Source organism: Engraulis encrasicolus, unplaced genomic scaffold (assembly GCF_034702125.1).
Source record: "Engraulis encrasicolus isolate BLACKSEA-1 unplaced genomic scaffold, IST_EnEncr_1.0 scaffold_69_np1212, whole genome shotgun sequence".
Taxonomy (NCBI): Eukaryota; Metazoa; Chordata; class Actinopteri; order Clupeiformes; family Engraulidae; genus Engraulis; species Engraulis encrasicolus.
This window is the reverse complement of record NW_026946027.1, coordinates 49,410-66,693: the sequence shown is the minus strand read 5'-3', so window position 1 is coordinate 66,693 and position 17,284 is coordinate 49,410. Positions and strand designations below refer to the sequence as shown.

At 39.9% G+C, this 17,284-nt stretch overlaps 1 protein-coding gene across 1 annotated transcript; it reads left to right on the top strand.

Annotated features, from left to right (window-relative positions):
• The first annotated feature begins 494 nt into the window (after window positions 1-494).
• LOC134444736 (alpha-fibrinogenase albofibrase-like) lies at window positions 495-6,629 on the top strand. Its single transcript, XM_063193956.1, has 4 exons — window positions 495-842; window positions 3,964-4,162; window positions 5,478-5,730; window positions 6,474-6,629. Exons 1-4 carry the CDS (start codon window positions 797-799, stop codon window positions 6,627-6,629), a joined length of 654 nt encoding a protein of 217 aa, XP_063050026.1. The 5' UTR covers window positions 495-796.
• Window positions 6,630-17,284: the final 10,655 nt, after the last annotated feature.

The window sequence follows — 17,284 nt, the reverse complement described above, 5'->3', positions numbered from 1 at the left end:
GTTTCAATGTGCACATGAACGGGACATGCTATGCTCCAATGCCCTATGCCCCAGAGGGGAATAAGATGGAACTGTATTTCACTGTCTAAAGTCTCTATACGCTCTTTCATTTGCACAATGAAGTCTTTCTATGATAAGATATTCTACCAACAACATCTGCAACTAAACCCTGTTTCATGTGCTTTGTCATTTTCAATAGGAAGGCTGATTGGCACAGTTAAGTTAGCCTCATCATATGTTAAAACAGTGGTGTCTTCAACCCCTTTGCTCTAGCCTACAGTTTGTCAAAACTTTACTAAAGGCTCTCAGGAATGTCATAGCAATCCTGTTATGATGTAGTTGAGTCTTTTCAGCAAAGAATGAACAAGCCTGCTGGCAGGCCCATCTGCACTACTTTATCATTTAACTTTTTTTCAATACATCGATCAACTATTAGCCAGTTGAAATATCCTTTGTGTCCAATCCAACAGTGAGTGCCCAATAAGGAGATAATGCAAATGTTAAGAACTGACACAAAGCAATCAGTCATCTTAGTCAAAAGAGTTACGTTGTAGGCAACTGGACCTCTTAGTTGAAACATGGCCATTGTCATCGCGGGGAAAGGGGTTGGCCTAACGGGTCCACTCTCCAGACATAAATACCCCTGATTCACACATCAGAGTTACAGGTGAAGTAGTCTGACTCCAGAGCAGACGAAACATCTTCAAGCAAGAAAAGAGCTCCAAGCTACCCACAACTCTTTTGATCGACACACTACTACGGGAAACAGTCATTCGGTTGCTGAGTGAAGGTCATTATGGGTCGTGTGAACATCGTTACCATCTTGGTCCTGATGCTGGCAGGTGAGTTTCATCCACTGTCATTATTTGTGCCTTTTTCTAGGGTTAGATGTTGCAGTAATATTTTAGTCCAGACAATCTACCGTTTGACATGGGACAAATTGCAATAGTAATCATCAAGTTTTTTGTAATCCCTATATCTAAATGGACATGTAAAAAACATTTTATATTTAGTGGAACATACTTTTTGGAGATTTCCCATTCATTTTTCCATAGGGAGACAGTACAGGAGATAGGCCTATGGGGTGAACGTTTAAACTGAGATCACTTTGATCACATCTACTTAAATATGTGGTAAATATTCAACAATGGGCAAAACATAAAACACATTGCAAAAGTAATGATTCACACTTTTTACTGATACTTTATCCCCATCACATATGAAAAATCTATCCTCGTCACTAGTGGAACATAGGCCTACTTTTTTAAAGGTCAGAAGTAGCAGATTTGTGGATAAATTCTACTACTTTTGACCTTAAAGTAGCCTATGTTCCTCTAAATTGCTGAGGGTATTTTTAATATTGCAGAGGGGTTTAAGGATCAACATAATGTATGAACCATTACTATTGCAATTTACTTTATGTTTGGTCTTTTACCACAGATGTCATCATATATTTTAGTAGGGTCTATATATGACCTCATTTACATATTTATTCATCATTTCAGAAAACTTGTGCAATACAATGCAAAAAATATGTGGGTTACCAACTGTGAAAGTTTCAAACCAGTGTCATAGCTTAAAATTTTACCCTACTCAACTAATATCTCATATGTAAAAATGAATGAGAAGTCTCCAACTTTGACGTTGAAAAAAAGTATGTTCCACTAAATATAATTTGGTAGGTTTTTAATGCAATTTATCCCATATTCTGTCCTTTTTTAGCTAGTTTGACTGGCCTATGTGCTATCTGACGATATCAGACAGACACATCTCCAAAGCATGTGTGATACTGTTCTGTCCATACGTGTAATCATCCAGGTGAAAAACCCATACAGTATACGTTAAGTGTACTTTTGATGACTATACTTGGTACAACGTGTACTATTTTCTGCAATTTAAAGTGTGCTTCATTGCACTATTAAGCTGGAGCCCTACTACATTACTTCAGCACACTTGCAGCACACTGAGTATGCCAACTATGCTAAATTGGCACCGCTTTTGGACAGCTTTAAGCGCATTACAAGCCTACTTTTGAAATTATACATGGTTGTCTTGCATTCATATGGCAAAAAGAGTGTGTTGGAGTACAGTTCTATGACATTTTAGGGTCATTCTACGTCAATTCAACAGGAGCCCGCGCGCAAAAAATCAGGAAAAAAAATCACGAAATGTTCACTTGGTACCTAAGGGAAACACTGTACATTTATTTGAATGTAAGACTTATACTTTCCACGTTACAGCCATTTTTACTGCGAGAGAGAGGTGCCCATTTTGTTCACACTTTTTTGTCAAAGTTTTGCATGCTGGTACATAGATAGGAATAATTTGTTACAAAACTATCAGTTTTAGTCTGGATGATCCTGCATGGTCATAGCAGTCCCTCAAAGTTGATCAAAATTTTATTGGAGTTCTTGGCTGTGCTCTGTTTAGGCCTTCAGAAGACATATTTGTGCCCAACATAGGCTCTTGATTTTTTCCTCTTTTTTCAGATTTTTCTGAGACCTAAGCGCGCAGGTTCTGGTTGAATTGACGTGGAGTGACCCTTTATTGTTAGTTGAAGTTCAATAAAAGTAGGCTATATTAACATCATTCTTCTTTGGACTACACTGTAACATTGTAAGTCTGTAAAAAGTAGGCCTAGCCTATATCATATTAAGTATTGTAAATATACTAACAGGTAGGCCTATACTTGAAGTGCTTTTACAGTATAATCCCAAGTACAAATCAATAAAATAACATGAATGTAATACTATAGTCCACACTGTTTCCTCAGTACTTGTACAGTGAACACAGCCACAGGTCACTTAGTGTTATGCATGCATAGTACAACTGATATTTTCAGGTATTACGGTGCTACAGAGATTTCAGATACACATATCACTTATACTCAGCCTTGTAGGCTACCACCTTCCAAAGCTTAGTCACTTACCTTCAACCACCATCCTTTGTTTGGTCTCCTGCTTCTTTTTCACATCTCAACATAAGACACTAAGAAGTGTGACCTTATACATGGGTTCTAATTTTTTGTTTTCTCCTGACTGCGTGACACTAGCTGTGCACAACTCAACCTCTGATTGTTGGAAACCGCTGTCAAAAAATTAACTCCTATGGTTGGCTGCCAGTGCCTTGTCCCTCCTCACAACATTGTAATTTTAAATATAGTGAACACATACTATGTATACCAGGACATATACACGACCATCGTCATGACGGTGGGAACATGGTCATGTTTTTGTGTACCACTTTAAATTTTAAAAATCTCCTCCTCACTTGTGCAAGTTTGAAAAAGTATTTCAAAAGTATGGTTGTAGTGCACTTGAAGCTGTCCAAAAGCGGTGCCTATTTAGCATCCTCAGTGCTGCAAAGTGTGCGGAAGTAGGCCTACTGTTTCAGAAGCCTAGGACTCCAGCGCACTAATAGTGCAATGCAGCGCACTTTAAATCACCAAAAAGAGTTCACTTTGTACTAAATAGTCATCAAAAGTACACTTTAACTATATTTGTCACCTGGGTAACCTCACTAATACCCCAGAAGAGACAAAGCTACAAAGAGTCGTTGGATGGTTTTCAGCAAGAGCGACACAAGCAATAACAGTGTCAGAGTATGACCATTAACAGCAGAATTCAAGCATTCTGTCATTCCAATTAACAGCAGTGGATGTCGTTGAACCACATCATAGCGCAATACCATAATGAATCAAATCGCCTCTTGTCACCCTCTTGTCGTCAGCTCCTCCATTCAAAGTCAAGTTTCTTCCAATGCTATTTTCGCTCTAGTCACCTTTGATGTGTTTGTGCAGTAAGATGGGTTTCCCTGTCAATAGCATAAGTAGGGGTATTTGCCTTCCACTGTATCTTAGGTCTGAAATAAGATGGGGCTGTATTTCAATGTCCACATGTTAAGGTTGAGTACCACTAACTCAAGAAAAAAATAAGATGGGAGTGTGTTTCAATATGCTTACAGGTTGTGCCATGTGCCACTACCAGAAGAGAGTACTAGGCAAGGACTGCGCACCTGACCAAGGCCAACACCACGTGGTTCTGACGACCCCTGGGGACGACAAGGGACACTGTGGGGGTTCTCTGCTCAGCTCCCAGTGGATCATCACGGCCGAACATTGTGAAAAAAGAAGGTTTAAAGACGGGACATTTGAGATTATTAAGTATGTTTTATTTATAAAGCACATTCAAAACCTGTGTAAAACTGAACAAAGTGCTGTACAGTGTCTGGCTAGAAGAAAAAGAAAAATAGATAAATAAATAAAATCAATAAAGCACATTGGTATCACATTTTAGACAATAATCAAATACATCTAGGCGCAGTGTACAGTTGCAACACTGACAGCATTGACCAACACATGGTAAAATATCAGAAATACCTACATGTATAGGAGGGGGCGAGGCCATGTAAAGAAAAATCTAGAAAGAAAAATGTCTGCACACTTAAATCATCTTTGTGTTCTTTTTAATAAGCCAAGCGTTCAATCTACTGACCTTCCTCAGGGCTCAGAACTTAAGTGTGCAGACATTTTTTTTTCTATTTTACAGTTTTTGTTTATGTTTGGCACCTTTTAATCGAGAATGCGGTGTGATACGGTTGAATACAGAAGACTTAAAAACATTCAGCACCAGCTATAAATTTGCTATCTAGGACTGGGGGAGGCCAAAATAGTTACAGCCAAAATAGAGTTACGGTGGTCGAGGCGGGATGTTGCAAAAGCGAGTTGGCTTCTCAATCCTGGAATGATAGGGAGGGCTTAAGGTGGGTGAACATCCTGTGTGTTACGTTTGTGCATCCCTCCCACCTAATGACCTGTCTGGCACTGATTCAAATGAAAGAAGTGTAAATATGTGATATTTGTATGCTGGATGGGAGGGTGCAAGGGACTCAAAATTATTTTCTTGCACTAGTGCCACCGCCACGGGGTGACCATGATTCATGAGGCGGTTTAGAGAGGGGGGGGTTGAACCAAAATTTGGCTTTTGGACTTTGCTACACTGGGAAAGACACTTGGCGGGACAGGACTGGCATGGGTTCTTTGAAGAGCTCTCAGTTGCCTTGTCTTTGATGAACCTATAGGTACTTAAAAGAATTAACCCTCATATTTTCTAAAGGTTCCTCAGAGATGCAATTCCGTTGTGTGCAGTCGATGTGCATTGAACACTTGTGTGCTGTGGTGCACGTCTGCCAGTGCCCATGGTTGGTGTGAGAAAAACACTGATGGCACAATTATCCTGAACCGTACATTTATTTTCAATTGTAGAGAAAAAGGTGTTATAAATATAAAATATTGTGAATTTTCATTCACGAGTTGTCATCATAAATGCATCTGGTGTCAATGTAGTATAATAATATACGTATATACGTCCTCCTTCATTTTCATTTTAGTCTCTCACAGAAATGTCACTTTGTTACATGTTTATTTATATGTAGTGCACCTGTTTGTTCATGCCACACTTTTCACTTTTTTCTAACAGAGACCTGCAGGTCCTCATTGGAAAGCACCCTGACAAAACAAAAGCCATCAAAAAGGATGTCGAAGCAAGACACAAGTTCAAATACACAAAAGCACAAGTCGAGCATGATATTATGCTCATCAAGATTGACAACTCAAACACTGGCGGAGCCGTCACTGTACAATTACCTGGTACCACGTGCAGTGCCCCAAGCATAGGTCGGAGGGTTGACATTGTTGGCTGGATGACTGCAGATGTGCATCCCACAACAAAGGTGATAAAAAGTGAGTTGATTTGTGAGTTTGTTTTTAAATCGTGGAGTGTGTTGTAACAGACCCACATGTGGTTACTATGAGGAATTACTCTGGATCATCGTTTCCCAAACTAGGGTACGCATACCATGCAAGGGGTACGGGAGAAGATTTGGAATTTAAAAGAAAAAAATGCAGGAAAAAAAAAAATCAAATGGCAAAGAATAGTGGCAACGTAGGTCTAATACAAGAAAAAAAGTAACCTAGCAATCATTCCCAGAACTTTACTATGCATGTACACAGGTGTAGGTTTTACATTTCATTAAAATCTGCTAGGCCTATATAAATAATGAATAATAATAATAAATAATGGGCACAGATGGAGATGAAGTGCTCATGTCAAAAAGATTGTGAAGCACTGCTCTAGATTACCTCTGGATTGAAGGCCTATATAAACCATACTGTTCATAAACAAAGCCATCTATTTGTTCACAGATGTCCGTAATGCTGACAAACTTCAGTGTGGACAACTTGATGTAAAGACATGCGCAGCGATTTTACACTGTCATGGTGATCCACATTACAGTAAATATCATCTACTCTGTGGTTTGGACAAAAACAAAAAATGTGGTACTTGTCATGTAAGTAGTTTTTCAGCGTAATGCTGTAATTTCACATTTAACCATGTTTTCAATTCAATGTGTATTGAAAGTAACCATTAACTCAATGGGCCTTCTGCAATGCATTATGTATTCTTGTTCTGCAGGGGGATTCCGGTAGCAGCCTGATGTATAAAGGGAAGCTGCATGGGGTTCTTATAGCAGGGCCGACTGTTCGCCTCTGCAGTGACACTGAAGACTACATGGACATCTGTCACCCTGAGTACAGAGCTTGGATCTCAAAGATCACTGGCCTGAAGTAGCAGGCTGGCATAGAACACCATGTGTGAGCTGTTCTATGTGTAATAGTGATGTTCAAATAAAGACACACTATCTCTTCTTGCAAAGTATATGTGCTTGTGTGACTCCCTCATTTGCAGAGCGATGCCCTTTACCATTTCTATTAGATCTTCAGGAAGCCAAGCATCCCCATTTGACAGGATGCTTGATGTGGAGATTGTAAATAAGTGAAGGGATGGATTTATTCATTAAGCAGCTATTGCACATAGATTGCCTTTATTGGATGCACATAATGTATTGTCTCTTACAGTAAAATTACTGCTATGGTAGAATTAAGAGTCCAATTCAGAAAACATGTCCATATAAGTAGGAAATATTTACCTGATAAACACCATCACTAACAACACCATTGGAGATGGTAGATAAGCAGAAAATAAGCCTTCAGCAAATTCAGCTGAATTGTGTTTCCCCCACGTTTACTTGGTTGTTGGTGTGTAAAGAAGAGCAGCCTAATGCCTTCACTCTTCACCACACCACACACTAGAGATTCCTTTCTAGAAATTATGATAAAAGAAAATGCAACCCACTTTCTCTGGTCACATGGTGTGTACGAATATAGTGAAGCAAGGCCTTTTGTTAACAACGACAACTGTCCTCAGTTTCCGTGAAGCTGTCTGCTTTAAATCCTTGAATGTCTTCAACAATGTACTCTAATACAATGTAAGCTTAATATTTAAGTGATCTGGGTAAAACCTTTACCTTATGCAAAAAAATAAAAAATAAAAAAATGCATGGCATAGGGAATGCTCACCCAATTTAAGATTAGGGGAGCAAACAAGTCCCCCATGAACAGAGCTGGCAACGTGACAAAGAGTAGCCTATGCCATGTTATACGACAAGGTGTAGCTGGGGATGTAGGCTAGTGGTTTGCAAAGAAGCGAGCTGCCAGAGCTGAGAACAGAGACATTCAAAAGGCACCAAAAGTCCAATCAAGAGTGAGGAGAGTTGATTCCTGATCACCTGATGTGCACCAGAAGAGGCAAACACTTCACTACCATGACCTTCCCAAAACTTACACTGAGAGGATTTTTCACTTTTCACAGTGGACTTTCTTCTATTGTCAAATGACACACATAAACCATATACATTTTTTAAATCTCAATGTTAACGCACATTTTCTCATCTCAAGACACAGAACCACTACATAACTAGCCAAACATGGAGAAACAAACTACATTTCTGGGTAATTACCAACAAATACTGTAGCATTTGGCTTATTTATGATTAATTCGTTAAAGTTCACTGATATTACATTAATCTGTGAAATATGACCTATTTTAGGATATAGGGTATACTACACCCTGCTGTGGAAGCCACTCCCTGGAACTCACGGATATCCATGATCAGTCTAGAGCTGCCATTTTGTAGGAAAAAGTGAAGGAAAAGGAGAAAGGAAAGAGTGGTCTGGTTGATGCATTGCTGTTTCAATGAGGGTAATATGATGATGTGTCATTTTGTCCTTTAGGTGGCAGCATTGTGAAGACATTGTGAATGTGACTTCATGCCATATGCCATATAGTAACTTACTGTGTGAAACTGAAAGTCCAATTGGGAAACTCCAACTCCCATTGTCATTTTGACACAGCACTCCACAGCACACAAGTGCACACTGCACATAACAAAATTGCATTTATGCCTCACACATGCAAGGGGGCAGCCCCCAATGGCGCCCCAAGGGAGCAGTGCGGTGGGACGGTACCATGCTCAGGGTACCTCAGTCACAGAGGAGGATGGGGGGAGCACTGGTTAATTACTCCCCCCACCTACCTGAGGGGTTGGGAGTTGAACCGGCATCCTTTGGGCTACAAGTCTGACGCCCTAACCGCTTACCCATGACTGCACTGAGCTGCCACAAATTTACTAAGCAAGACAACAAGGACACACTACTGATAATATCTACTTTGGACATCATATTAGGCAATACATTTCTGAAAGAATTATAATGACAGTGTTTAAATCAGGGGTGTCAAACATTAGGCCCGGAGCCCGGATGCGACCTGCCAGATGATTCAACCAGACACAGGCTTGTGTAGAGAAAAAAGATGTTTTTACTACTTTAGAACAAATGGGTTTTGGTCGCCATTCACAGTCAATGTTCCTGATTTGACAAGCAATGCGATACCAACATTAAGCCGAAATTTGTGATATTTCGCAATTGCATTACTGGTCCGGCCCACTTGAGGTCAAATTGTATGTATGTGGCCCCTGAACTGAAAAGAATTTTACACCACTGGTTTTAGATAACTCTTGGTAGACACTACTAAGAGGAAAGTTAGCAACAGAGCCCGCAGCAAAGAAATTGGCATTGTTATTGGTGGCTTTTGGTACGTTCAGTGATGTTTTTAGAGGAACACAGGGTCCCCCAAACAGAGGAATAAGACATGACATTCATCACAGACCCATTTTTTACCATGCCAGTTTGAGAAACATGGGTGATGAATGCCTATGAATGTGGATACCTTATGTTTACATTACAGGTTACAAGGTTACAAGTCAGCTTGTTTGAACAGGTTGGTCAGTCAAGAGCCTCTTGAGAGTATCAATAAAGTGAACAAGCCCAGGAATGCCTTTCACAGCATTCCATAGTTTAGGAGCTAAGGCAGGCCCTGACTGGGCAGAGGAAAAAAAGATCTGGAAGGGTCCCCCCTCCATACATTACAATAGGTAAAGCATATACAGTATAAACGTTTATCAGTTTCCATACAAAGTGTGTTATGTCTATGAAACCAGATGCTACTTATACCTTTGAATGCATTGAGTACTAGTAGACAGTGTCTAACTTCACATGATAAATGTGTGTGTCTCTTAAAGCTGTTAATAGTGATAATAATGTTTTGGTAACACTTTATTTTAGGGACACATCTATTAGCACTAATACATACAATATTAATGCCTGTATAAGTAACTTGTAAGGCATGTACTCAGCAAAATAAGACAGTTGTTAAGCATTTATTCACAAATGTCTTGTTCATGCACAATAAGGGATTTATTACCAATATAACCTTAGTAAGGACCTAGTAGACCTAGATTTCTATTTATGAGTAAGCAGTAAGGGCCAGAATACAATGTGTATAAGCTCCTGGTACACTGTGTGAACAAACCCTGAACAGTGTGAAAACAGATGTGGAATAAGGGTCCCTATTCTAAAGTGATGCATTGCTCAACCCAGATGGCTTAGGGCCCCCGCACTACCTAGGGCCCCCCACTACCTAGGGCCGACTCTACCCCTCATCCCGCCCCCGGGAAGCAAAGTGTAAGAACATTTCTAAATCTGCATGAGTCTCATTAGATATGTAGATCTCACTTTTTCTACTCAATGTAATGAAGAGTGATTGGAAGCATTATATAGCAAGGATTGGACGTAAACTTCTCAATGACGGTGGGTGGTGAGATGTCATTTTTTCATACACCAATTAGTTTTAATTGTAAAAACCCTACAATAAATGCAGAATATAACGATGAGTAATAGTTTGGAAGCAAACTAAGCTATTCCTTTGTGATAAATAAGTTAATGTTTGAGAAACTTAGCTCCAAGAAGTGCAGTGCATGATGGGTACGCCCTTAGTCAGAAATGCAATGCATGGCCAATGCAGCAATGATCATATTTCTGTTGTTACGTACATGGCAAATTGTTTGGATAGCATCTAAATTTCACGAGTGAGGGGAGGAGCTAAGGACGTGGGCTCAGAGCTGGGTAGGTTGTCTGTTGGCTTGGATTGCGTACCCATCATGCACTGCACTTCTTGAAGCTAATGTTCTCAAACATTAACTTAATTATCACAAAAGAATAGATTAGCTTTGATTCAAAACTATTATTCTAATGTTCTGCATTTATTTTGGGGTTTTTTACAATTAAAACTCAGTGGTACATGAAAAAAATTACATCTCACCAACCCACCGCCATTGACAAGTGTACGTTCAATCCTTGCTATATATAGGCTCCTGTTACCTTCTTTACATCGATATGAAAAAAAGAAAAGTAGATGATTCAGCTGATTGCGTATTAATTATTTAATATACCCTTACACTTTGTAGATCCGGGGGGCTCGGTAGTGCGGGCCTGGGTGGTGTGGGGGCCCTAGGTAACGAGGGGGACTTTGGTAGTGCGGGGGCCCTGAGCCATCTGGGCTGACCAATGCATCACTTTAGAATAGGGACCCTTATTCCGCATCTGTTTTCACACTGTTCAGGGTTTGTTCACACAGTGTGTCGGGAGCTTATACACATTGTATTCTGCCACTTACTACTAATAAATAGAAAAATAGGCTTACTGGTCCTTACTAAGGTTATATTAGTAGTAAATCCCTAATTGGGCATGAACAAGACATTTGTGAATACATGCTTAACAACTGTCTTATTTTGGGGCGCTAGTGAGCACCGAATGGAATAGACGTGTTTCTTAGGAGCTCCTCTCCAACATCTGAAATAATTTGGTCTATACTAAAAAACTGTCCGTTTTCTCGATATTTTTTGATTGCTACCACTAATTCAAGAATTGAGGATGGGGAAAACACATAAACCCAACGCGACAACAAGGCCAGAACGTGGAGGACAGCCAGGAAAGGGCTCTGAGCTCGCAGGAGCTAGCTTGGAGCTAGCTGAGCACGAGGCATCTCTAGACTCGGCTGATTCTTCAGACCCATCAAATATCCTCGTGGCCATTGCAAATATGAGCAAAAAAATGACTGATCGCTTTGACGTTTTAGAGATGTCCCTGCAGAGCCTTGGGAATCGTGTGACAGAAGTGGAAGATGCTACTTCCAGCCTGGACGCCCGGCTCACTCGCCTCGAGCAGACATGCACTGAACTGAAAGCAGAGAATGAGAAACTCCGCATTAAAGTCGTAGATCTGGAAGCGCGCTCTAGACGCCAGAACATTAGAATAGTTGGTCTGCCCGAGAAGGTGGAGAAAGGCCAACCGTGTGATTTTTTGACAGAGTTTTTGCCTAACCTGCTAGGGGCGAGCAATTTCCCTAAACCAATCGTAGTGGACCGTGCCCACCGCATCGGGAGCCTGCCCGCTGATGAGAGTAAGAGAGAGGCCGCTCGACCCCGAGTGATGATTGCCCGGATTCACCACTTTCGAACAAAAGAAAAGATTATGCAGCTGGCGCGTCAACAGTTCCCACTCAGCTACGATGACAACGCGATTCACATCTTCAACGACTTGCCAGCGGAGGTGATAAAGAAAAGGCAAACATTTGATGACGTTAAAGAGAGGCTCATGGATGCTGGCGCGAGGGTTGGTTTTCGCTACCCAGCTCTGCTTCGGGTGACGGTGGATGGGAAGGAAACGGTGTGCGCGACTCTTCAGGAAGCAAGGGCACTCGCAAACACTCTGTCTGCATAACGTCCAGTGGAGTTAATCAATGCTTGGTATGTGATCCTAAGCGACTGTTTGGGTTTGGACATTTTTATGACCGAAATGTTTGATTTTGTTGTTAGTTGGAGAGGAACTTAGCGCAGAACCTTTAGTTTAGAACTTTCTGGTCCGGCTGCCTCTCTATATGCTTGGAGGGATTAGATTCTCACTTTGTTTGGGAAAGTGGGAAGGGGGGTGGAGGGGTATTTTGTTCCGTTTTAAATGTTTTGTGTATTGTATTCTTTTTGTTTTGCTGGGTGAGCCATGTGTACAATTGTATTTTATTTTTGATGCACTCTAATACTTCCCCGCGAGGTGGCGGCATTACATTTGTCAGCTGGAATGTCCGCGGTTTGGGTCATGTCCTTAAACGTGCCAAAGTTTTTTCACATTTAAAATCTTTAGCTGCAGATATTGTGTTCCTGCAGGAAACACACATTAGGCCCGCTGGAGCAAAGTTGCTGAGGTGCAGCTGGGTTAACCAGATATTTCAGTCTACTTTTTCTAGTAATTCCAGGGGAGTAGCCATTTTAATTCGTAAAACAATACCATTCAGACATATTTCCACTTTGTGTGACCCAAATGGCAGATATATCCTGGTTACTGGTCATATAAACTCGTTTCATGTTACACTTTTGAATATATATGGGCCAAATTTTGATGACCCTGATTTTTTCTCTAAATTATTTAATTTGATTCCCAGTGTTGCTGATACACATCTTCTGGTAGGCGGGGACTTCAACACTGTGCCCGATTATTTTTTGGACAGGTCGGCCCAGACAAGTCAGCCCTCCTCAGCTGCATCTAAGGTTTTACAGAGTCTAGCTAACTCCACTAACTTAGTGGATATATGGAGGCTGCAACACCCCACTGGCAGGGACTACTCTTTTTTCTCTCAGAGGCATGCATCATTTTCAAGAATTGATTACTTTTTATTAGACTCTAACCTCATAGGGAATGTGCTTTCCTCCAAATATCATAATATTCTCATTTCTGACCACGCTCCTGTTTCACTGGTTCTTAATCTCAATCATAAACAACAGCACAGCAGTTGGCGCTTTCATCCTTCTCTTCTATCTGATCCTTCATTTGAGGTGTTCATTCTCTCTAAAATTTCAGAATTTATGGACACCAATGATAATGCAGAAGTAACAGATTCTACTTTATGGGAGACTTTTAAGGTCGTACTCAGGGGCCATATAATTTCTTTTGAATCCGCAAGGAAAAGAGAAAAGCAAAAACGACTTAAAGACATTGAAAGTGACTTAACAAAACTGGAAGTCTCATATAAATCTGACTCTTCTGATTCTTCTGTACTGCAAAAGATTCTTAAACTTAAATTTGAATATAATAACATTTTATCTGATCAAGTTAAGGGCCAGTTGCTGAAACTGAAACAAAAATATTTTGAATTAGGAGACAAGCCCCAAAGACTTCTTGCCAGACAACTGAGGAGTTTGCAGGCCGACAGGGCTATATATCAAATCAGATCAAAAACTGGGGAGATAATAACCGACCCTAAGTGCATAAATGAGTCCTTTAAGGAATATTACAGAGAACTTTACAAATCGAAAGCCAAGGGGAACATCGCTGACTGGATGGCACGTTTAGACATTCCTAAATTGAGCAATGAAGACAGAGAGGCAATAGATGCTGACATTACCATTCAGGAGGTTTTAATTGCTATTAAGTCATTTCCCAATGGTAAGAGCGCAGGTCCAGATGGGTATGGTATAGATTTGTATAAGAAATATCCAGGTCAGTTTGCCCCCCTCTTGCTAAGAATGTTAAATCATTCATTTGAAGCTCAGAAATTCCCAAATTCTCTATATGAGGCCAATATCTCATTGCTATTAAAAGAAGGGAGGGATGAGATGGATCTCACTTCATTTCGTCCCATTGCATTGCTAAACACAGATGTGAAGATTTTTACTAAAATCTTAGCAAATAGGTTAAATAATTACATCACCACTATCATTCATGCGGATCAGACTGGATTTATCCCAGGCAGATTTTCTTTTTTTAATATTAGAAGGCTAATGAACATACTGTATCACAAATATGAGAAGGGCCAGGAAGTAGCTGCACTATGCCTCGATGCCCAACGTGCGTTTGACCAAATTGAATATAAATACATGTGGAAAGTGCTAGAGCTTTTTGGATTTGGCAACAAGTTTATCTCATGGGTTGAAATACTGTACGCTCACCCCTCTTCTTGTATCCTGACTAATCAAGATAGGTCCACTCCTTTCTCACTACATAGAGGGACAAGACAGGGCTGCCCTCTGAGTCCCTTACTCTTTGCAATAGCAATTGAACCACTGGCTATCAGTATCAGGCAACACCCAGCTCTCAAACCAATACGCCTTGGGAATGTTGATCATCATCTTTCACTCTATGCAGATGATGTGGCCATTTTTATGTCCCAGCCTGTGCAGTCCGTCCCTATTTTATTGGAACTTATCAAGTCCTTTGGTGAGATTTCTGGCTATACAATTAATTGGCAGAAAAGTGAATTCATGCCCTTAAATGAGGACCTGGATGCAAATTTTCTGCATAATTTACCATTTAAAATCACGGATAAATTCAAGTATCTTGGGGTTGTTTTACCAAAAGACCCTAAATTGGTCTTTAAATTAAATTTTCTTGCCAAGCTAGATAAGATGAAGGAAGACATTGGTAGGTGGCGCAATCTCCCCATCTCCATGATAGGTCGTGTAAATGCCATTAAAATGGTCTCTCTGCCGCGATTCTTATATCTCTTTCAAAGTCTTCCTGTTTTTCTCACAAAGGCCTTCTTTAAAACTATAGATTCTATCATTATTCCTTTTATTTGGAATTTTAAATCCCACAGAATATCAAAAACTCATTTACATAAATCCAGAGAGAAGGGTGGGCTAGGTCTTCCTTGCTTTCTGCATTATTATTGGGCAGCTAATCTGAGAGCCTTGGTCTATTGGCAGTATGGTTATTCAGTGGAAGTCTCAGAAGAAACCCCTGCTTGGGTTGCAATTGAAAAAAGTAGTGTTACAAATGGTTCTCTTCCAGCACTCCTCTTTTCAGCTCCTGGTCTCCCTGCAAACACAAAGTTGCACAACAGAATGGTGCTGAACAGTGTGAAAATTTGGCAGCAAATCAGGAAGAACTGCAAACTGCCCAATACCATCATATATACTCCAGTTCATCTTAATCACGCCTTCCTTCCATCTCTTTCTGACAGGGTCTTTGATGACTGGAAGAAAAAAGGCATTGCCACTTTGAAAGAGCTATATATTGATAAGCAATTTGCTAGTTTCTCCCAATTACAAGAAAAGTTTTCTATTCCTTCAACACATTTTTTTAGGTATTTACAAATTAGGAATTATGCCCGTCAGAATATATCTAACTTTGAGCAGCTTCCTGAAGAACATAGGTGTTGCACACTCTTGCTGGGCCGTCCTGACTCTAAACACTTGGTCTCAGTTTTTGTCAAAATATTTTTGGAAGAGTTTAATGTTGACACACAGTTTATCAAGGCGTCCTGGGAGGCAGAGCTGGGTCTACAAATCGATGATATTACTTGGGATGGGGGCCTCAGCAGGATCCAGGCATGTTCCGTTAATGCAAGACATCAGTTAATTCAATTTAAGGTAATACATAGGCTTCATTATTCAAAAACCAAGTTGCATAGAATTTTTCCCTCCATCTCTCCCTTATGTGATCGATGTAAGTCAGCTGAAGGCTCTCTTTCTCATTTGTTTTGGACTTGCCCAAAGCTCCATAATTTTTGGTGTGAAATTTTCAAATGGTTCTCTGATGTCTATGATACAGAATTTAAACCTGACCCTAGTATTGCACTTTTTGGTTACTCTCTCTTGCTACTGGACCAAAGCCTTTCTGTTGAAAACACGCTCATGTATGGCATGGTTATTGCTAAAAGATTGATATTGAGACTGTGGAAATCAGAAGCTGCTCCAACATTCAAGGATTGGCTGTCAGAACTGACAGGTGTACTACATCTGGAGAGACTCAGATATGACTTGTCAAACAGACTGAAAATATTTTACAGGATCTGGCAGCCCATCCTAGACCACCTTACCCAGGATGATAATGACTGCAGTCAAGAATGAGTGTACCGTTCACCTCTTTTATTTTCTTTGTGTGAATATATCAAAATCTGTGATGTACAACTACAACTCACCCAGCCCTGTTTGTGTTGTTTTTTGTTTTGTTTTGTTCTGTGTGTGTATATTGCTTTTTCCCTTTCTGTATTGTTTTGTTTTCTGCAAAAAATCTGAATAAATATATAATTAAAAAAAACAAAAAAGACTGTCTTATTTTGCTTAGTACATGTCTCACAAGTTACTTACACAGGCATTAATATTGTATGTATTAGTGCTAATAGATGTATCCCTAAAATAAAGTGTTACCAATATTATTAGTGATAAATTATTAATATAATATTATTATTATTATTATTATATTAGCTGCTAAGGCAAGGGCAGCCTTGGCCAGGCCTAGGATAAAGTCACCCTGTTGACAAATCTATCCTGCAGTGCTCAAGAAGAACTCAAGAAGAGCCTACTGTTAATGTCTGGTTACTGTTGAACAGAAATGTCACATTAATAAGTAACGGCAAATATGAATCACAAGCATGCCATTTCTTTCAAGTCATTTATTGACTTCCAGCTGTGTCAATGTGTTGTCGCCTTACAAAAAAACACAAAATACATTTCCTAAAGTCACAGAATTAGGAGGAATACTTTCTACACTTTGCACAGTTTACAAAATTTCCATTTGACATTTTCGTATAGAGGAAAATGAAAGTGGTGACGCAACAGATTTTGATACCAATATGTGATGTACTATAACCAATTCAGGATATGCATTAGGATCCGTTTCTTCAAATATTGCACATTGTAGGCTATGTATCCCACTTTTAAGTCTTTGGAATAATTTCCCTTAGCAGAGTCTGGTATATGGTAATAAATAGTCCTAGCTTATTAAAAAAAAAAAAACGTAACTAAGAAGCACCACTTCACATATCGATTCAGAACTTCAATCAGTGTCCAATATGCCTGAGTTCACAGATTCAGCTTCTGAAGGGATAAGATCAATCTTTTGTATAAAACTTTGTTCACTGTATACAAATGTACAAAAACAAAACAATAAAAGCACATTCAGACTTTTAAAAAATGAAGGCACTGACGAGTCTACATCACTTTTGAAATTCCTGACGCCGCCCTCACTTGCAAAAAAACAAACCCTTGAAATGTC

Coding starts and splice junctions, on each gene's coding strand:
- LOC134444736 (XM_063193956.1), top strand. CDS start 797: ATGGGTCGTGTGAACATCGTTACCATCTTGGTCCTGATGCTGGCAG. Junction 843..3,963: donor CTTGGTCCTGATGCTGGCAG/GTGAGTTTCATC, acceptor ATATGCTTACAG/GTTGTGCCATGTGCCACTAC. Junction 5,731..6,473: donor ATGTGCATCCCACAACAAAG/GTGATAAAAAGT, acceptor CTTGTTCTGCAG/GGGGATTCCGGTAGCAGCCT.